Raw genomic sequence first — 22,114 nt, 5'->3', positions numbered from 1 at the left:
TATTTAGGGATTGATGCATTTTTTGAAGAGCTTGTATCTTGTCAATAAATAGAAACTGTTAATGTCATTGAGTTGAATTTTAGGAAATGTGGGTTTTGTTCACATCCAAGAATATTTAAACAAAATGTATATACCTGAAGTTTTTAGAGCTGTCAGGGTTTTGAAGTGTTAGGAAGAAAATAACAGCCTGTAAACTTTGTGTTACTATAAATATAAATAATAAATGTACCAAAGTATAGAGAGGAGTTGATAATTTCAAAAAATTCTGTGTTCCAACTAGGTTGAAAATGAAAAAAATGAATCTGCAATACTGAAAAGAGAGAACCAGAGCTTGATGGAATTGTGCGATAATCTTGAGAAAGCAAAGCAGAAAATTTCACATGATCTTCAAGTAAAAGAATCTCAGGTCAACATTCAGTCAGGTCAGCTGAATTCCTGCAAGAAGGATATTGAAAAGCTAGAACAAGAACTGAAAAGGTGAGGACTTACTGTATGTCTCTAACATATTTACAATGATTACTTTGTCATTTTTTTGCTCATGCCTCATGTATGTCCTTATAGAAGCAAATAAAAAGGAAGCTATGTTGCTCTTTTCATTTTTATTTCTTTTTTTTCTCTTTGATTTTTGTTGAGGTATTTGCCTGCTGTGAGAAATAACACAACACAATTTATGGTACATAGAAACACCAGCTTTGTGCAGAGAGTCAGAGGTTCACCAGTGAAGAATCTGAGATTCTGTGTAGATACCACAGGGTTGATAGAACCTCACTGATTTTCTCTGTATCTGCTGTCAAATGTCAGGACAAAAAGGTTGTGAGCTGATGATATGTGTTCCATTTATCTATTCCCAAAATTCAGTCTGGTTTGCTGAGTTTCACCTTCCCATTATATTATTTTACACAACTGTTCATTACAAAATATCAGTTACTGCATGTATCTTATTCTTTGCAATCATTTGTGATTTTGCATTTGTCTGCATTTTGTTTGTTACGTGGTCATTTGTCACTTCATTCCAACTGAGGGTTCTGTGGGAGAGGAGTTCTTGGTGTTGTGCTGTAAAAGAAAGGGAACATAAAAAGGGCAAATGTGGAGTCACTGATGGAATGGCCTACAGCCTGGAAGCAACATCTTACCAACCTGTGCTCACTGAGCAGGACAAAAGTTCTTGTATGGCCTCCAAACTAGCTGTAGGGTGTAATTGGATAGCCTTGTAACTCTTCAAGCTCACAAAAGTCACTAATGAATTATCTGCTGTGGTGTTTTGGGTAGTGGTCTAAATGGAACAAGTGAAAAATATACTGAGTGGATAGTATTCCCCTGTGTTTTCATGAAGTATGCATAGTTTTCTGAAAGTGTGCAGTATCAGAACATAGCAATCAAAAGTTGTGTTTCCTGCCATGAAGATGCTTCCTGACAAGTATTTGATATTCTTAGTGCTTACAGTGATTTTGGGTATGTTTAGCTGAACTACAGCTTCATATAGTGAGACCTCAAACAGTTCTAATAGACTTTCATCTACCTTGGGTTTGATTTTGTGTTCTATAGACTTGATTAAATATGTTGGAACTCTAAATAAAATATATTCATATTTTTGTGTTATGCCACCTCGAATTTTTCAGTGGAGATGTCTTGACTTGATCTTTCAGTTCTTAGAGTAATATAATTTATTGGTGTATATTGGGCTCTTAAAACTAGCTAATTAACTTTTTAGTTTCCATTATTAATTTATGTTGCTTCCTAAACAGATGCAAATGTGAGCTTGAGAGAAGTCAGCAAACATTGACTGCAGGAGATGTATCGTTCAGTAGCACTCCACAGAAAAGTTCTACTGCTCCTTTAACACCAGTTCAAAGTAATAATGGTAAATTATACTTTTCTTCGTCCAGCACAGATAGCCGCCTGTCAGTTTTCTTGGGAAGTTGAGTATTTTAAATGTTACACTTGTATTGAGTTGCCTAACCTCTCTTATAAAAGTTATTATGAGAGTATCTAATTTATAGCACCCTAGGTTTCAATTTTAAAAATTATTAGTACTGATTGAACACATCACAAATATTGCACCTTTTCAATGCTACGTTGAGGGACATGGAATAGTAATAAGATATCCTTCAACAGACTGGAGCAATCTTTTGAATGCCTGTTCCTGGTGTTAGCTCTTCCCTTCATGTCATGGGGAGCACAATTTTCTCCATGTGCCATAGTTACTTTAACTAAAATGCAATCAACAGTTAAATGTGTTATTTCTCTGGAAAATTATTTTTTGCTTAGGCTATTACTGTGCATGATAATCTACACAATTTATGCACTGTATCCATTTCAAAGCATCACTTCTATCTTCAAATTACGGACATCAAAAAGATTTGAAATATTTGAATGAACTGGAAAAATGATAGGAAGTTTCCTTAAGTAGAGAATTCTGTAACCAGACACCTTTATGCTGAAAAACTTTGATGCATTCAATATTGTATGTGTTATTTACCTCTTTCAGTGCTAAGAACAAATGCTCTGTGAGTTTGGCATCTCAGTCTTACTCCAGTGGGAAATCAGAGATAATCTTGCACTCCTGTTCCTTTTACTTTCTTTATGCATATCTGAAAAGAGGTGCAGTTAGTGGCAATGTCAAGTATTCCACTAAGCATGGCACTCCTGAAATAGGGATAAGACTAAAATGATTTGCCTGACTTTATTTAAAATTGCATTCCCGGGGAGATATTTTCATTTGAAAGCTGGCATCTTAAATTTGTTAAGATCATTGAATCCTAGAATATTTCAAGTTAGAAGGGATCCAAAGGGGTAAGTAAACATGGCTGGATTGGGTGAAAAACTGGTTGGACTAAGGTAGATTATGAAGAACTGTTCATCATGTCTTTGTAGATGCTAAATTTGAAGAACTAGAAGAAAAATACAAGAAAAAGGTGCAAGAAAATAAAGAGCTAGAATTACAACTGAGAACCATCCAGCTTAAGGTAAATATCTCTTAGGAATGGTTTGTGTGATATCTAAGAAAGTAACCACTCAGTGAACTTTGAAAATGAAATTGAAAACTAGTGAAAAATACTCTACATCACATAAAATATAATTTCAAAAGGAAAAAGAGAATTAATCTGTGTGTACTACCATTCAGAAGTAATCTTGGAGAATTCAGAAAAGCCATCCTCTTTGAATAGCAGAGGAAAGGACATGAAAAATGAGTACACATCCTTCAGAAACTGGAAGTCTCCTGTGAGCAAGGACAAGATAAAACAGTGTCAGTTATGCCAAGTTAAATACCATAGGATAATAAAATAGCCTTGAAAAAGAATGTGAGAAATAATTCACACCTAGAAAATAGAAACCCATAAATCTTTCAAACATATATGAAGGAGAAACAGTACTAGTTAATCTCTGAGAACAAGATGAATAAGATGTGGAAGCCCTCAAGGAAAAAGCCATTGCGGAAAATGCGAAATAATTTTATCTTTGGTACTTACTATGTAAAGGTTTAAAAACTTTTCTATATCAGAGCCTTGTTTCATTGGGGTTGAATCTGTGGCACAGCCTCATATTGGAAAGTCAGAAGTAGTCTTAAATTAGATTGATAAAATGAATAAAAAAATCACCAGATAGAATATTCACCCATTAATTGATAGGGCACTGCAGTGTGGGAATATTGAATCACTGTGGGACTGTTGAATCACTGATGTGCAATGTTGCCTCATTCTCCTCTTGACGCTGGAAGAGGACAAGGATGATGCCATTAGAGAAAACACAGTGCTGCTTCCTGAAAATAGTTTTGTCAGGCCAACTTTTTGTCCTGGGCAAAATGTTAGAAATATGACACAGTATGTCTGTTGGTGCATGTGCAGACATATGGAGAAAAGGTCAACCATATGTTGATAAAGGCAAATCATGCCTCATTTTCAGACCTTTTGGGGTTTTTCTTTTAAGAACAAATCAGAAAGTGGGTAAGTTAAGTGTGACTCAGTATGTTGTTGGATATACACTGATGAAAGGGAAAAATTTGGTAAGGGGAGTTCTTGCAAATGTAAAGGAAAAGACTGAGTGCAGAGTGGCAGAAAATTGTTTTTGCTGGGGAGTGGTCAACAAAGCAGCATGAAAAGGCTTGGTAAAGAGAACTGTGCTATATTAATTAGTGTTCTGAAAATGGTTGAATAATACAGTTGAAGACCACATGGTATTTTGTAACACTTGCAAAAATTAAGATGGTGAATAAAATTCAGCTTGAAAAAAATTAGTGAAGTAATACATCAGGAAAACGTAATTTGTAAAAGGAATGCCTAATACCTTTGGACTCCTGGTCTGTGATTCCAGGAAGCATTTGGTTGTCATTGTGGCTGGTTCTGGATTCAAACTGTAAATTTAAATGGCAAGTAGGGGAAGTGATTACTGCATGCATGGTTAGTTTTCTTTTGCTCTTTGTCTGCTAACAAGTTGTTTTACAGGATTGGACACAGCATTCTGGACATTTTAATATAGATTTCTCATCTTAGCATAGCTGTTCCTAGATAATAGCATATTCTCTGGATTGACTCAGAAGTCATGCTGGGTGTTACATGGTATAGAGATTTAGGTTAAGAAAAAGTAATTCAAATGAACTGCATTTCAAAATCCATTTGAAAAACAATAGGAGTTTTACTGTTTGAGGTTTTGTTTGTTTGTTTGTTTGTTTTCCACTTAAGGAGGAAAAAAATCTAATTTTTTTGCTCCTTTTAATTTTTCTATGGGAAAATAGAGAAAGCTTGTACCTGGCAGATTTTATTATAACAATTTTTGAGTACTCTGTTTATAAGTTTAAATAGTTCAGTCTCTTTTAAATTCACCTGTGCTTCTCAATTAGAACTAAATGTTGGTTGAATTTCAGATATGTTAGTCTAGAGTTCTATTTTTTTTTCTTGCAACTTACTTGTCTTCACTTGCCTGCAAAAATGTAGGCTTTAATTTTAAAAATGTAGAAATTAAATGATGGGATCCCTCTTGAAAAAGACAAAAACTTATGTATGTTACTTGTAAAGATACACAGATCAAAATACTTTTTCTGCAATCCTGGTTTATATTTATAAGTATAGCTTTACTTGGGCTAAAGTAATTTAATTTACATAGCTCTAAAAATGACATGTATCAGGACTTTGCACTGATAGGTGCTGTGCTGTTATACCAATATGGAATGATGATGACCTATTAGCTATTAATGTTAATTTTGCTATTTCCTTATATGTTGGATAAGGAGCTGTGTAAAAGTATGTCCTTTTCTTTTTTTGGACACAGAAAATGAATCAACCTCATCCTCAAAGCTCTTTGAGCCACAGGGAGATTGCTCGGCATCAGGCTTCCTCATCCGTGTTTTCATGGCAACAGGAAAAGACACCAGCCAGAAACCAAGAAACACCTGCAAGGGGAAGTTCTGCAGCATCCTCTTTTCCATGGGATAAAGAAACAAATTCAAGTATTCTGTCAGAGAAGAACGAGTTTGACAACAGCTTTGCTGAGAACTCCAGTTCTTCCCTTGTGATCCAGCTAAGAGCACAGAACCAAGGTATCTGATGCGCTTCTTTAAGACCCAGAGGCAGTTTCCTGTATGGTTTCATGTAAACTGGTATGCAGGTAGAAGCAAGCTATTGAAATTAGTACTTTAGCAAGGAAAAGAGAAAAATACTTGTTGTTGCCTCTGGCAGCTGGCCCTGTAGGCTCCTGGTGTATTTTCAGTCATCAGCCATACACAGAGATGACCTACAAGCTGTAGTATCCTTTGCATAAGGGGTATGAGAAGTAGAAGGGAACAGTTTGTATTTTTGGGCTGAGTAGGGGATGTCATCTAAAAAGGAAAATGCCTTTTTCCATTAATCCCATTGGTCATGGAACAAACTCCTGAAAACAGCTAAAAAAACTCTTCAGGATTTCATTGCATGTCACTGTTAAATTCAATTCTACTGTTTCCTTATTTTTCTATACCATTGATACGTTTGACTGAGGTATAACTGCCTTAAAAGTCGATGATTGAACATGCTTAGTGCATAACAGATTTGGTCCACGATGGATGCTACTGGAAGCACAAAAGTACAATCAAAACCTAAGATATGGTCTTGTATTACACATACTGATATGAACAAATAATAATTCCTGACACCTGAGAGGAAGTAGTTGGTTTGTTGTGGATTTGTTAAGCATTCACTTGAGCTGGCTATTTGTACTCTTTGGACAGTGTTCACTGTTTTACAGATGCCTGTACCCCTCCAAACTCGTAGTTCAAATGCCTCACAGCTTCAATTTTGATGGCTTTTTCAACTTGGAAGCCATACAAATTCAGAATCAGGAAGACAGGACTTCTTTTAACAAAAAAAAAAAGACTCAAAACAACAACGGGAAAGAAAAAAAAAAAACCCAAAACCTGACAAAACTGGATAATAATAATAATTCTGGATAATGCTTCCTGTAGCTGACCTATGCTTTCTACTGTGAATTGTGTTTCTACTGTGTTTTGGTTTTTGGAAGATGAACTCTTATTGATGTATACTGTGAGACTGTTACTTGGTTTAGTTTTGTCTGTATGCAGTTTTGAGACATGAAAGAGATCAAAATATGAAGTGGGACATTTGCGATTACCAAATAGTTGAAAAGTCTTTTGGAAGCACAGTTGCCCCAAGTAAATGCTTGTAGTGAATATACTTATAAAAAGAAAAAAAAAATATAATAGATATTTCAAGTGACGTGTTTCTGCATGTTTAAAAACAGTGACAAAACCAAACAAAAATAAACCAGCAGAGAAACAAATTGTCTTTGCCTTTGCAACACTTACTCCTGAGCTCTCATGTTTCTGTGTTCATTCTCAGGAAGTAGGAATTACTGATTTAGACTCAACTGTCTTTCAGTCTTGACAGTTTTTGTCATTGATGTCATAGTAGAAGACAGTTAAAACTTGTTTTAACTTGCTGAGGATTTTACAGGGTGTCTGCCTGTATCAGGAAATTGGGTTATTATTTTAAATGCTTGGAAGAGGTACCTTCCAAGCAGAAAATATCCTTAATTTTTCTTGTCTTTTTAACTTCAGAATTGAATTCCACTATTAAAGACCTAGAGCAGCAATTGCAAGCTCAAGAAACACTGAAGAGGTCCCATATGAATAAACATAAAGAGACTGAACTGGAGCTGGACAGACTGAAGTTGGAATTAACTGAGAAGGATAAAATTCTGAACAAAACCAGAGATAAACTGACTCAAACAAGTACACAAGTTGATCAAGCTACCACACAGGTAAAATGTTGCTTCATACATCTTCTAACTGTCCTTACAATTCATTGCCAGTATTCCCATGTGTTAGTTTTCAACCATTTAATAAGAACCAAGGTTCTCAGACTAAGTTTCCTGAGAGTTTACTGAGGATCAAGTTTTGAGAAGTATGTTAGTTTGATATGTATTATATGTTAAAACATTAATACATGTAAGCAGTAGCCTGTTTTCACTACCTGAAAAAATAATTTTCTTACTCGGGTAAGATTGACTTAAATTCTGAAAAAATATTTACAGATCAAGTTGCATGGAGCAACAATGACATCTGGTGGCAAGTTCTGACCTGAAAAAGACTATCACATGTTCGGCTGGAAATCAGAATTTGTTGCTTATACTACAGAATGTTGTAGGGGCATAGGCCTTGTATTGTAAATAGCTTGTTTCAAATAATGTCTAGGTAAAAATGTAATGCAAGATTAAGAATATATGCAGTTTCTAATGGAATTTCACAGTCTAATCCTAAGGAGCTTGAATTTGTAGTAAGAATCAGTAGAATAGTACAACTTCTTTAGTCAAGAATTTACAGAGTGTATGTAAATACACTAAAAAATCTGCTGGTGCTTGAATTACTTGCTACCTTTTGTAATTTAAATTATGTACCTTGATTAATCAAGTTGTAATACCTTCCTAAAGTTCCTTTTCACCACATTTAACAGATTTGAGATTAGTGCACAGATGTTATAATTCCTTGAATCTTCATAATTTCATTTATCTTAACTTTTTTCTCTACTAGGTTGATTCATCTATAGCATAGGGAAAAAATGTTTCTGTGTATATCTTTGCTGGGTAGAATTCTTATCCATGTTTGTCAGCCCTTCAAAAATGCACCTCATCATGTTTGCATGTAAACCTTGATCACTCTGCCTTTTCAGAGAGACAGCAACATTTGCCTATTGATAATTCTGTGAGGAACTAGTTTGGGGGGAGTCTTAGCTGGGCAAGGGAAAATCAAACACCTGAAATACTCCCTTGACTTCATAAAGGCGCTGTCATCATGCTGAGTTTGTGGGAAGACACAGCTGATTCAGTCTGACAGCTCAGTTTCTCTGGAAAGGGCTTAATTTTATTTCATTTGATTCAAAAAATGACTTTTATTCAACTTTGTAAAAGATCAGTGTATTTAATTTTTCCCATGTTAATTTCTGTGGGTTTAAGAGAGCAGAGTTGTTTTACTGAGGAATTAAAGGGGATTAAAAGCAGCCTAAGGGAAGGGGCCAGGTTGTGTATCTAGAAACATGCCTGGGGAAGGACAAGGAGAAGTGGGACTTGCCACCATCGGAACTGAGGTGCAGCCCATCCCTAAGGTGTAGTGCATCTTGTTCCAGAAGGTTCCTTTGAAGGTCCTGCCATCTGAAGATGACTCCCTTCTGTTCTGTTTCTTTCTTGCACTGGAGTTAAATCTCTGCAATTTAATCCTGGCAGCACCCCCTGTGCACTGCTCTGTCACTAGTGCTATTCACAGACCTCAAGCACAGCACCTCTGTGTTATCAAGTATTTTCACTCCTTGTGAGATGTGCAGCCTTTCTGCAATCACCTTTCCTTCTTATCTTACAGGAGTTCACAGTCCCTGCAGTCTCTGCCTAATAACCTGACATACCAATACAACTACCTGCTTTTTATTCTTACTTCTACTGTTTCATTAACTCAATAAACAGCTCTTGTTGCTGAAGAAAAAGTCACCTTTTGCTATTTTTCTTACTCTCTAGGGACAAAAAAAGTACATGTTCTGCATTAATAGAATTGGTCTGGAATACAACTTAATTTTTTTAGTTCAGGAAGTTAGGTGAGCAATGCTTCACTCTCTTGGTGTGGCATAATCAACTGAGTTAAATAAGTTAATGTGGAGGTGAACCTAGACAACCTGCTGATTTTCTTTTTCTAATTAAAGCTTAAATTGTGAAAAATACTCTTGTTATAATAAACTAAGATAGTTGCTTCTTTTTTTCTATCCAAATCAACTTGCTGAATCACTCTGAAATTTGGAATATCCATTTGTTTTCAGTCTAAACATGGAGTTGCTTAGCAGTTAGCAGTCATCCTTTAGTTGGTAGCAACCTGAGGTACTGAAAATACAATCTATTCTTCGTGCCAGATAAGTCTGCAGACTGTCAATCAAAAACATTGATTTTCTTATTATATTATCTAAATATATATAAATATGTATCTTTAGATAATATCTTACAGATAATCTAAATGTGTTTTTATTTTATTGTGTGTATATGCACTCATATACATATACACACCTAATACGTATATATATAAGTACATACACTCTTCTTATGTATACACATAATTTCCCACTAGCATAAGGAAGAATGAATGAGTTTTGTGCTTTAGACAGCTAAAAATTTCTATGGTACCAGCTACAGTTACTGTGGTTATATGAATGCTAGGAAATTGTAGTAGCTTGCAACAGTGGGTTTTTTATGTGAAGGCTTATATATTTAAATGAAACATCACTTGCACCTTTAACACTTGTGATTGACAACTAATTTATTATAGGTCCAAATGCTGGAGCAAAAGGTGAAGCGATTATCAGAAGAACTGAATTGCCAGAGGCAAAATGCTGAGAGCACTCGTCAGTCTTTAGAACAGAAAATAAAGGCAAAGGAAAAGGAATACCAACAGGTAAGGCAAGGAGAACTTGTTAACTTGGATTTCCTGAGGAGATGAAATCAATTGGCTGATATTGTATATCTGATTTCCTGTAAGTTGCAATCACATTTGACAGAGAGGTAATTGTAAAAATGGAAAGGTAATTGTAAAAATGGAAAATATTGCAATAGTGGAGAAAGGCTGTTGGAGAGGTGCTGGATGATGCTGGTATTCACAGGACTATAGAGAATGTATTTTGAGACATGGAATGAGATGCAAATCTATGAGAAACTAGGCTCCATTTTTCATAAAATTATGTATATGTGAGCTCAAACTTAGCAACCAACTCAATTATTTATGTGGAATTTGAGTTAATTTTGCATGCATTTCACACAGAAGAAAATAATTTCTTTAGGATTATATCTCTATTATTCTAATTTTGGTTCATGCTCAGATGATGTTAATATAGCCAATTAGCATGAGTGTCTTTAATTTCCTTCATGCCAGCTCTTGCAGAGAGAAAGTGTAGCATTATCCCAGGATTTTTTTTGTGGAATGAGGTTATATTTGCTATTAACACCACTAACGCTGATTTGGATTAGGGCTAAACTCTTTGTATTTTTCTTTTTAACTTAGTAATGTAATCAATGTTAGGAAATCCAAGACACAGATTCAGAAGTGATAGTACCATTTCAGATAGGTGCTTTAACTTTGCTTTATGGATTGAACATGAGGGGGTGGCCTTGAGGAAGACTGCATATTGTGTCAAATGTTTAATCTGAAACCTTTTCTCTAAGGTATATCCAGATAGATAAAATCATTGGCAGAGGAGTTCTGAAGGGGTAGCCAATAAACAGGGCTGTTACCAGCACTCTTGAGTGAAAAAGTGATTTTATGAAGTCTATTAGTCTAGGTGCTACCTCAGGATTTCAAATTGATTCTGAATCTTGTCTAGAATTGGTAAATTGGAAAAACGGATCTTTGTATTTGAATAGTTGTAACATCATTATATTAATCAAAAGATGGATTGAAGGCCTATGAACCTTCTGGCCTGGTTTTTCCTTTTTTCAGTTAGCTAAAAAAGGGCCCTCAGGTTAATCTGTAGGCCCACAAACTGCCAATCTAAGTTGTTCAGCAATGCTATTAATTGAGAACTGTCTTTTCCTGCAATGGTTAGGATCTGTGAGCTGTTAAAAGTTCTTAAAATGTTTGTTTAATGTTCATTTATTTATAATAGTCTGTCAAGCCCTATTTAAAGGCTCTGTATTACATCTTTGTGGAGTATTTTGGGAAAAAAGAAACCTTATAGCATAGTAAGTAAGGAATACCAGAGATGAACCTGCCTACATGTGCTCTCATGTAATTCTTATGTGAAATTTACCTTTAGTTGGAAACATTTTAACACTATTGCTTTTATTAGTTTTAGATCAGGTTTTTTTCCCTTTCTGTGACAGGAATGTTACAGTAATTAAGTTCTTAAGCGGATGACATAAATTGTGTTAATGTCATTCTTGTCTATGTGGCATTTGCCTCACAAATCAAAGCTGGGTTTAAACTTGTTTGCTGTGTAAGACAAGGGTCACTGAGCAGTCAGTACCTGATGATAAAAATCAGTTATTTCTGCAGTAACCAAAATAGAGACTTGTTGTGGTCATATGTTTATTTCTTTGCTTCTCTGCCACTGTTTTCTAGGAGCTCTCTTGTCAGCAGCGTTCCTTGCAAACCCTGGATCAGCAGTGCAGCCAGATAAGGAGCAAACTGAATCAGGAGCTACAGCAAGCCAAAACCGACTTCAACATTCTGCAGGCAGAATTTGACAAAGTAGGCTTTTTTAGAATTAAAATTCTCTACTAGAATGGTATTTAGTTGTCTCAACAGCACTGCCTTAATTTAATTACATATAAAGCAAAAAAATATTAATGTGGCATTTTGTATTAATGTTTTTAGAGTACGTATTAGATGTTTTGTAGTTACCATTCGGTATTTCTTACCAAAATACTATGTATTTAAATGTGAATTATAGGCTTTTAAAAGTTTGGGGCTAGTCCCCTTCTCACAGGGAAGGAGATGTAAATGTAGACAGTGGAGGTAAAATAAATCTGAGAAAGGAGCAGCTAAAGTTAATCATGAGACACTTTATGAAAAAAAAACCGAGTAAAGCAAAGGTGCAGAGTTCTAGTTTAGCAATAGAGCTACTGACCAACAGGTTGTCACTGTTTGGAAAAACAGTCCCGTTTTCATATACCCTGGCCATACAGTCCTCATGTGACCCTGAAGAAACCTGATAGAGGACATAAGAGAAAAAAAAATAAATTACATTTAAATTGGCATATGTGTATAGAGAACCAAGTGTTTGCTATCAGTTTAATTCCCTGAGCTGGTTCTCCACAAAATCAGATGAGTGTCATGGCTTGTGTAAGGAAGAAGGTCAGTATGAAGGAGCTCTTCCACAGCTTTGGTAGCAACTAGCTATTAAAACACATCAGTTGTCACAAACTCCCAACTTCAAGTAGGTTAGAAAGCAGCACAAGCCTCAGGAGTGGGTGACCAGAAAAGACAAATGTTTAAAAGCCTCCAAAAACCCTTGAGAGCATTTCTTAAGCAGCTAACAGATTTTTCTGAAAAGGCCAAAAGTTCTTGGAAGTTGTGTTGAGAAGCCCCATTTGCAGGCAGCCTGAACTGAAGCATCATTTCTGAAACTGCCCACAGTTTTCTTGCAGGCTTGTTTTATTTTAGAAATATAGTGGTGGGACTACATTCAGCCAAAAGTTTTTACTGGAGGCTTCTTTTTTTCAGTAAGCATATACAAAAGAATATGCATATAATAATTGATTTGAGAGGACAATAAGTGCCTTTTGCTTCCTTCTCAAAGAAAGATAATGTATTACTTGATGACCTTCAACAGACTCTTTTTTTTGTCCACTAGTGTAATTTCCTTCCTTTTTAGTCTGGAGTGTTTTGGGACTCTTTTGAAAGAATTGAAACCTGCTCATTTTTATAAAATCTATGTCAACAGAGCAGTAATTGCAGTTATGATCCTAATTTTCTGATTTACGTAGCTTAACAAAAAGACAATTGTATTCCAACCTACAGGTATCATTGTGGTGATGTAGCTGCAAGTTGGATGAATTAATCTTATTTTAGACAGTCTAGAAAAGTATGTATTTTAGAGACATCCCATTGTTCTGGTCAGAAGTAAAGGAGTGGAAAGGCAATAAGCAACTTTTCTCTAAACAATAAAGCAGCCCTTGGGTTCATGGTGGACTGAAATAATGTAGTTTCAGTTAGTAACAGAATCTTGACTTCAAGAAAGGGAGTTTAAAGAAAGAAGTTGTACCTGTGATGACAAGGTTGGTTTTCCAGGTAATGGCAGCCAAACAACGCTTGGAACACGACACCAGTGATCTCACCCAGAAGCTGTGCAGGGCAGAACAGGCTCTATCAGCAGCTCAGGCTAAGGAAGCTGATCTGACAAGAAGCTTTCAGGTGAGCAGTGCTGAGTTAGTGCACTAACTTAATAACTCATCCTAGTTGTAACAAAAAATGAGACCTTCCCTAACATTGTGGAAATTAGTGCAGTTTCTAGCGTTAGCTGTGTGGTTAGGATTCATTGCTGTAATGCTGGTGATGTGGTTCTAGTTTATGTTGGACTTACTTAAAAAAAATAAATCTTGTGTTTCAAGAGATTCTTGCTTTTGGCTCTGCAATAAAAATTGAATAAAAATAAAATGTTTGATTTTGAAAGTAAATCTAGTATCATTGACTTTTGGACTTTGATTCATACTGTTAAACTCAGTGATTTTGTACAAATACTGGCCCAGCTTTCTGGCGCTCTCTCATACATTGACTTGTTGAGCAAGTCCAGAGAAGCCACCAAGGGGATGATCAGGGGGATATGGAGCACCTCTCCCACAAGGAAAAGCTGAGAGAATTGGGTTTGTCCAGTCTGGAGAAGAAAAGGCTTTAGGGTGACCTAATTTCAATCTTGCAGTCCCTGAAGGGAACCAACAAGAAAGATGGAGAGAGGCTATTTACAAAAGCATGTAGTGACAGGACAAGGGGAAATGGTTTCAACTGACAGACAAGAGATTTAGATTAGATACTAGGGAAAAATTCTATACCCAGTCTAGGAGAGGTCCCTGCCCATGGTAGGGAGGTTGGAACTAGATGACCTTTAAGGTTTCTTCCAGCCCAATGTATGATTCTGTGGGTATTGGAAATGTTTGCCCCAATTCGAAATAATTGGACCTTTCAGCCATTTTAATTCCTTAAACTTGTTTGTTTTGCTTTCCACAGATACCCTAGTAGTTTTCTAATGAATTACTTAGTTTAATTTGTGTATTTGTATTGCATCTGTACATGCAGCTTTGAATGCAGGGGGTTTAGATGCTTGGACTGCTTTGAAAATTTATTAAGATTGCTAGAAAACTTATTCATTGAAATTTATATGTGACTGGTTTTTTTAAACTGTGGGTAGGGAAGGCAACTGTTAGCTACAGTGACAATTTTAATAGTGTTCTGAGGGTAATTTATTTATGTTGTTGCAAAAGCAGCCCTGCCATGCCAACAAGCTTTTAATTTTTTCATTCAGACCTTTCCATTTCTTGAATTTGGCTTTTGTGAATTGATGCTCATCTGCTAGTAGTAAATGTATGAATAATTGACTGTCGGTTTCCATTCGGGCCATGTCAGTTCTGTGCCATCTGTTGTCCAGAGCACAGGAGTATGGAGAACAAAGATGAGTCTCTTTAAAAGAACTTTTATTTAGTTTCCAGGGTGCAGTGTGGTTATGTAGTATTTTTTGGTGGTGGTGATAGTGTTTTATTTTGTTGTTTGGCATTTTTAAAATCAATTCATTAGAAAGAAAATGCTGTTAATTGCAAAGCAACAGTCAGAAAGCATAAGCACTTCTAAAGAAAATTTGACCGGTGTTGCCATGTTGTTGATGTGCAGTGGAAAGAGAACTTGTCCCTACATGAGATTACAGGTGAAATCTTATCTACACATTTCATGTTAATTTTGATGCCATGGGATTTGTTTACTGAGCTGCTTTGGGAAGGTAACCTGACTTCATCAGCTCAGGTTTAGTAGAATCTCTCCTGTCCCATCTCTTTCTATAAAGTAATGTTTGCTCCATGCTAATGAGGAGCATACTGACTGCATCAACTGGCAGCATCTCTCAGATGCTGTCAATTTGTTAAGAATAAAAAATTCAGCTTATGTTTCTAAGTAGTGCTTAGGAACCCAGGCAGAGATGCCCAAAGTCCTAACAGGACCCCAATGGAATATCTTTACTTTGATTTAAATGAACTGAGTCCGTTGATATCCTTATCAATTTACATGAAATATGGCCTTATTTGGTTTTGGTTTAGGAAGTGAAGCAGGAGAAAAATCTTCTCAACTGTCAACTTGAAAAGAAATCACAAGAGATTCACCAGCTTGAGGAAGAACTAAATGCAATCAAGCAATCTCTAAAGCAAAGCCAAAATTTTGCAGAAGAGATGAAAAGTGAGTTATGATTTTAAATTTACAGAACTCTTTCTGGATGTTTCTTGCAATGCTGTAAGTTTAAGTAAAAAGTTTCTGCTGGGGGACATGATAAGTGTTTTTATGGAAAGCTGACTGTATGTAGTGCCTGATAGCCTAAAGTAATATAAACATCCTTCATCCAGTGATATAACGTAAGAGTAATGCTTTGCAGTAGAATGAGAATTGAAAATAGTAAAAGTAAATAGTAGCATCTTATCTAGAAATTTATCAGTAGACTTACCAGTATTGACTGGCAAAGATTCATGGTATTTTCTTTTACAGATAAGAATGCTGTTCAGGAAGTGGAGCTGAAGTTACTGGAAGAGAAATTTAAAAGGCAAGAGAGCTCACTTTCACTGGAGAACCTGAAACTAGCTTTAGCTGACATGGAGAAACAACTAGCGTCTACCCGAGGACTCCTTAAGGAAAAAGATAATCATATTAAAGAACAAGACTGTAAAATAAGTAAGATGGAGGGAGAATCAGAAACTTTGCAGAGACTCCTTGGATTAAAGCAGAGAGAATGCGAAGAATTGCAAAAAGAGGCTACTGTTTTTTCTCAATGGAAAAATGAAACTGATCATCTTATAAATAAACTTAAGTCTGAAAAGGAAGGTATGCTGGCTCATATTAATGGCTTGGAGAGTTCCCTTCAAAGTCAGCAAAGCAAAAATCATGAGCATAGTGAGAAACTTAGACTGATGCAAACTGAAAGTGACAGAAAATCCACGGAGATTAGAGAACTTAAAGATATGCTGGAAGGTAAAAGTGCAGAATTAGAAGAACAAAAAAAAGCTTTTGATAAACTTAAGGAGAAAGCAGAATGTTCTGATAAAAAATACTGCAAAGAGATAGAAAATATGTCTTGTAAAATATTCCAGCTCACCAACCAAGTTGCTGAAGTAGAAGAAAAGTTACAGTTGGCAGCAAGTCAAGGACTGCAAAGGGAGCAGTGCTATCATGACCTGCTTGCTGAATATGAAAAAATCTGTTGTCTTGTTAAAGCAAAGGATACTTCAGAAATGACAGAAGAGGGAGAAGTTAATTTGCAAAGCAGACAGGATAAGAGTCCTTTAGATAGAATGCAATTTGCAGCAACTGACTCCAGCACTGAGGATCATGGATGTGCAAGACCTCTTCTAGAAGTGGGAGAAAGTAAGGATCTGGCCAATTTACAGGAGCAGATCTCTTTTCTTGAGAGCTCTTTAGTGACTCAAAAGCAGCTGAATTCAAATCAGCAGCAGCAGTATGAAGACTTAGTGCAAATGAAGAGTGAAACAGAACAAAGGTTATTTGCAGTAGAACAGATGTACAACAGCTTCGTGACAGAAACTGAGCAGCACATCAGTAACTTGCAAGCGAATATTTCAGCACGTCAGGAATTAGTTGAAAAAACTTCAGCTATTCTTGAGGAAAAGGACTTGCAACTACGGACTCTGAATGAAAGATTAGAAAACCAACAAGCTGAGCTTCAGAATTTAAAGATCAATAATAAATTGCTTGAGGATTCTCTAAGACAGCTGAAGCTCATGTCTGAAACATGGGATTCAGAGAAGAAGGACATGTCTTCAATGATTTGCTCGTACAGTAAAAAAATTGGTGAGCTTACTGAAGAAAACACAGCCCTTAGGGATTTAAGCAGTGCTTTAAAGCAAGAACAAATAACTTTACTGGAGGCAAATAAAAATATTTATGATAGCTTAAAGGAAAAAGAAGAAATAATTTCTGAAATGTCTGGAAAACATGAGAAGGAAAGACAGTGTATTGAATCAAGAACTGAAGAAATTAAAACAGAGCTTGAAGTTTTGCAGGCAAAGTATAAATCAGTAGAAGAAGAAAATGGGAAAATTATGAACATTCTGAGAGAGCAGACAACTGAATTAGATGAGAAAAAAGCAAAATTAGAACAAGAGAAACAGGTACTTAGTGAGAACCAAGATATCTTGCATAAACTAATAGTCTCAGAAGAAATAAAAAAGGATTTGGTTCATGAACTTCAGCAACTGCAGTCAGAATTTTCCAACATCCATCATGTGCCTTCTGTGGACCTTGACTGTTCAAACCAGGAAAGGTTAAATGTTGGGACGATACAAAATACAGCGCAAGAGAAATGTGGCCTTGTGTTTCAAGAAGAGGATCAACTGGGGAAGGAACTACCAACAAAAAATGAACCTCTATTGTGCCATATTAATTGTGAACAGAGACTCTACTCAGAACAGTTGAAAAAGTCCATGAAAGAAAAGGACATTGAGCTGAATAAATGCCAGGTTAAACTTGAGCTTCTTCAAATGGATTTTGAGGATAGTGAACTCTCTCTAGAGAACTGCAGGTTAGAAGTGATGCAGCTGGAGACTGCTTTAAAAAATATGGAAGTAGAACTTGAGAAAAATGTGAGAGAGAAAGAGAGACTGCAGCAAGAGCTACTGTCTGTTAAAGAACTGAAAACTCCTGATTCTTCGCTTAGAGCGTTAGAGGATGATGGCCACTCATTGGAGTATAATTGCAGTAACATTTCCTGGGATTGTGGCAGAAAAGGAATAGATGAAAGTCCTTCATCAGTGTTGCTGGCGTGCTCTTTGCAGGTAACAATAGACCAGCTGAGTGAGCTTGAGAAAATGTGTGAGAGGTTGCAGAGTGAAAACACTGCATTAGCCTCTGGATTCAAAGATGCAAAAACCAATGATACCACAGGTATTAATAAAGTGGAAGAAGAGAAAGATGATATAATGAATGCAGATAGCAATTTAAAAGCTGAGAAGGCTGTCCTTCTGGATGAGCTGATGGATCAAAGTGATAACAGTGATCTGAGAATGTGTCCTGATAATAAGGAGGTGTCCTTCACACTTAAAGAAAGCAGTTCTTCTGACTATGAAGATTTAAAATTGTCCAGCAAAGAAGTTAAGGTACACTTTGCAGAAGTAAGAGAGAAGCTTTTGACTTTCCAGAATGAACACCTAAAATTATATGAACAGCACTGTAGTATGAGCTCAAAGATATGTGAGCTGCAGTCTTGTATTGAAATACTGAAAGCAGAAAATTCTTCATTGCTGACAAGTCAGAGCAGTGCTCATTTCGATTCTTTGCAAGTGTCACTGTCATCCAGCAAAGATGACACGCTGCCAAAATTGAGTGAAACCAAGGCCACGGATTCTTCCTCAGATCTTTCTGTAAATCCCTGTTTGTTAGAAGTAAGTGAGGTGGTTGATTCTCATAACAGTGGCTCATGCAAATGGGCAGACGAAATGAATCAAACAGACAGTTCTGTAGAAGTAATTTCAGAGGATGCAACAGAAGCTTTGGTTGAAAAGTGTCATAGTGATCACAGTTTGGACTCTGTTAGAGAGCTCAGGAGTATTACTCCAAGAAAATCTAACCTTGAAAATAGAATTGAAGAACTTCAGATGCTCTGTCAGACATATGAGAAGGCTATCAAGGTGCTTGAAGATCAGTTTCATGTTCAAGAGAATATGAAAAATGAGGAAATACAAGAGCTGAAAGAAGTTATACTTTCTGAAAGGAAAGAAATAGATCATCTGAAACAGCAAAATCTGTCTGAAAAGGAAGAATGGCAGCAGAAGCTGAAAAATGTGACTATGGAGATGGAGTGCAAACTGGCAGCAGAAAGAAAACAAACTGAGAATCTCTCTTTGGAACTGGAAGCAGCAAGACTCCAACTACAGGTCCTTGATTTAAGTTCTCATTCATTGCTGTGCGCAGATATTGAAAATGTAAGTAATTACTGTCATGCAAATGAGTTTTATGTAAATACTTTGATTTGTAGTCACCCAAATAGAATTTTTGCAGTAAAATCTATTTAAACTTGTGCTCCACAGAAGCCGTATTATTTTTTTTGAAAAACTAGAAAAATAATCCATACTCGAGCAGTAATCTTTGACCCTTTAGTAATACTAATAATAGTTCACTTTGTCATGTAGACACCTCTTTTCCCAAAATACAGAAGGATGTGGTGTCTTTGCACATGGTCTTTCAGCAAATTTATCTGCAATTTCTCCCACAATACCTTTAAAGCCTTTTGGCCAAAGATGTGTGTATAAATAAGTGTCAATTATTTCTGTAAGAAAGGAGACTGTGAAGTTGGGAGAGATGATATCTATTTTTCAAATAATAGCAGAAAATTTATTAGTTTAAGAAAAGTTTTGAAACTTACCATTTTTTCTCAAATGTATTCTTCCCCCTCCTGTATTTTTTTTCTCTTATCCCTTGCAGAACATAGAACAAAAAAACAATAGCCCTTATAAATTGAGAGTACCTGTTGAAAACTCAGCTCTGAAAAACAATAATCTTAAAATTATCCCCATTGAGGAAAGGGCTGCAGGAGATGCCTCTCCGTGTGAAAATGAATCTGACACTGCTGAAGATTACACTGAGAAAATTTCTGGAGAACATGACTATAAAAATATGTCAGGAAAAATAACTAGCCCCCCAGACCATGCCAATGCATTGTCATTTTCCAGTGGTAGGGTTTTGAGCACTGGGTATTTCTGTGAAAATCAAATAACCACTGAAATGCTTCAGGAAGAGGCAAAACAACAGACTGCTGAAAATTTGAAACTGATCTATGAGATAGAAAAAAACCCAAACCATGTTGATTTAAAAATAAATATTGAGCAGTCAAACTCAGAAATTAGCTTCCAGGAGGCACAAATAATTTCAAATAGCTCAGCTTTTGCAGAACTGGAGGAAGCTGCTGTAGCTGTTAAGGAAGAAAACTATGGCATAAAAGTAAAACACACATCAGTTTCTGTCAATAAGGAGGAATTTTCTCTTCAAGTAGCCTCATTAGAAAAAGAACCTGAGAACCTAAAGTCTGAGCTGGAGATACATAAAGCTAGATCTCCTAATGCAGCAGATGTGTTTGATGTAGAAATGACCAAGACAGCGGGTCAGGAACAATTTCTTGCAGCTGCAAATGAACTGGGGAGTCCAAAATCTGAGCAAGTTAATAATGAGAACCATGCCCTGTTTGTAGAGTGTGACATTGAAATTCTTCAGGCAAAATGTCAGCAATTAGAAAGGGAGAGGGAAGTTCATCTGAAAACTATTTCTAGCTTTCAAGAGCACCTTGTTTCAGTCACAGCTGAGAGAAACTATATTGGCCAAGAACTGAGTATTTTGTCTGAAAGCAAAAAAGAGCTGGATCAGAACTATCAAAAGCTACAAGAGAAGTTAAAAGAATTAGAGTTAGCTAAAATGGATTCTACTGGATTCATTAGAAGGCTAGAGGATGAAGTGAGGGCACAAGCAAATCTGCTTGAGGCTGCAAAATATGATGCAAATCAATTATCCAATGAAAAAGACAGTCTTCTTCAGAGGCTGCAAAGTTTAGAAAATGATGCTGTATCCTTCACCTTAGAAAAAGAAAAATTCCAGAATGAAGCAGCAGATTCAGAGAAAGAAAAAGAGCTGATTGCAAGAGAGTTGGGAGCGATGCAGCATAAATTAGGTTCATCAGAAATGGAAAATTCAAAGCTTTCCAAATCTTTGGAAGGCTTGTTAATGGAAAAAGGAGAACTTGCCACAAGACTCAGCGCAGCACAGAAAGAAGCAGATCAACTGCGATGTGGAATTGAGAAGCTGAAAGTAAAAATTGAGTCTGATGAGAAGAAAAAACGTCACATTGCTGAAAAGCTGAGAGACAATGAACGGAAAGCTGACTCTCTTCAAGATAAAATAGAGAGGCTTGAAAGGGAATTGGAGATGTCAGAGAAAAATCTAGAAGATACAATTATTGAGTTGGAGACTGCCAAAGCAGAGGCAGAAACGTTAGCAACAGAGATGGAAGAGATGACTGAAAAGCTGAAATGTTCTAACTCACAAATTGATGTCCTCACCTCACAAAAAGAGTGTTTGGCTAAAGACTTAAAAGAAATGCAAGAAAGATTCCTTGAACTAGAGTCTTCGCATTTGACTACAGCAAAAGAGTTGAAAGAAAAGGAGGAAGAAAAGATAAAAGTCAAAGTTGAGTTTGAAAATACTGTGGCATTGCTGAGATCTGAGCTCAAAGATATGAGTGAGAAATTGGAGTTTTCATGCAAGGAGGAAGCAGGTGCTAGAGCAAAAGAGCAAGTCTTGATTAATCAGGTGGCTCGTCTTGAGCAAGAGAAAATAATGCTGTCGCAGGAATGTCAAGAAATAAAAAATGAAAATATCAAATTGGATCAAGCAAGGGAAGTGCTTGTTCAAGAATTGATGGAATGTAAACAAAAACTCGATGAAAATATGCAGGAAAATGGTGCTCTTGAAAAGCAGGTGAAAGAAATAGAAACACTATCTTTGCAACTGACTCACATGCAGCATGAACTTGAATGCTGGCACCAGGAAAAAGAGGGGCTGCAGAACTTGATTGCTGAGTTGAAGCTGAAGGAGCAACATTTTTCTGATGATGAAACCTCTCTGGATATCCTGAATGTTCTAAAAATGTCTTATAAGGACCTTGAGAAGGAACTGGAATCTACAGTTTGTGAAAAGAACGCTCTATGTAAAAAGGTAATATAATTTCCATTAGGGTAGATTTCCCTTTGTAGGACTGAGGATAAAGTATCCTCTGAGTTTGCCACTTCCTTAGTAAATTAAATTAAAAGAATTTTAACCCCAGACTTTTGCAGGAAACATCCTATTTTTAAAAATATGTTTTCCATACAATCATAAATTTTCATTAAAGTTACAGAACTGTAAAGCAGGACA

General features: G+C 36.2%; 1 protein-coding gene across 1 annotated transcript in view; it reads left to right on the top strand.

Moving 5' to 3' along the window:
- CENPF (centromere protein F) overlaps positions 1 to 22,114 on the top strand; it is a 33,489-nt gene that overhangs the window by 1,655 nt on the left and 9,720 nt on the right. Inside the window, exons 3-13 of the mRNA XM_033056045.1 lie at positions 281 to 477; positions 1,746 to 1,861; positions 2,875 to 2,966; positions 5,266 to 5,533; positions 7,046 to 7,248; positions 9,788 to 9,913; positions 11,573 to 11,701; positions 13,244 to 13,366; positions 15,253 to 15,388; positions 15,692 to 19,137; positions 19,637 to 21,916. Of these exons, the coding sequence (XP_032911936.1) occupies positions 281 to 477; positions 1,746 to 1,861; positions 2,875 to 2,966; positions 5,266 to 5,533; positions 7,046 to 7,248; positions 9,788 to 9,913; positions 11,573 to 11,701; positions 13,244 to 13,366; positions 15,253 to 15,388; positions 15,692 to 19,137; positions 19,637 to 21,916 (7,116 nt within the window). The remainder of the gene's footprint in view (positions 1 to 280; positions 478 to 1,745; positions 1,862 to 2,874; positions 2,967 to 5,265; positions 5,534 to 7,045; positions 7,249 to 9,787; positions 9,914 to 11,572; positions 11,702 to 13,243; positions 13,367 to 15,252; positions 15,389 to 15,691; positions 19,138 to 19,636; positions 21,917 to 22,114) is intronic.

Source organism: Catharus ustulatus, chromosome 3 (genome assembly GCF_009819885.2).
Source record: "Catharus ustulatus isolate bCatUst1 chromosome 3, bCatUst1.pri.v2, whole genome shotgun sequence".
Classification (NCBI taxonomy): Eukaryota; Metazoa; Chordata; class Aves; order Passeriformes; family Turdidae; genus Catharus; species Catharus ustulatus.
Note: the sequence above shows the minus strand (reverse complement) of the source record. Positions and strands in the feature narration are given on the sequence as shown.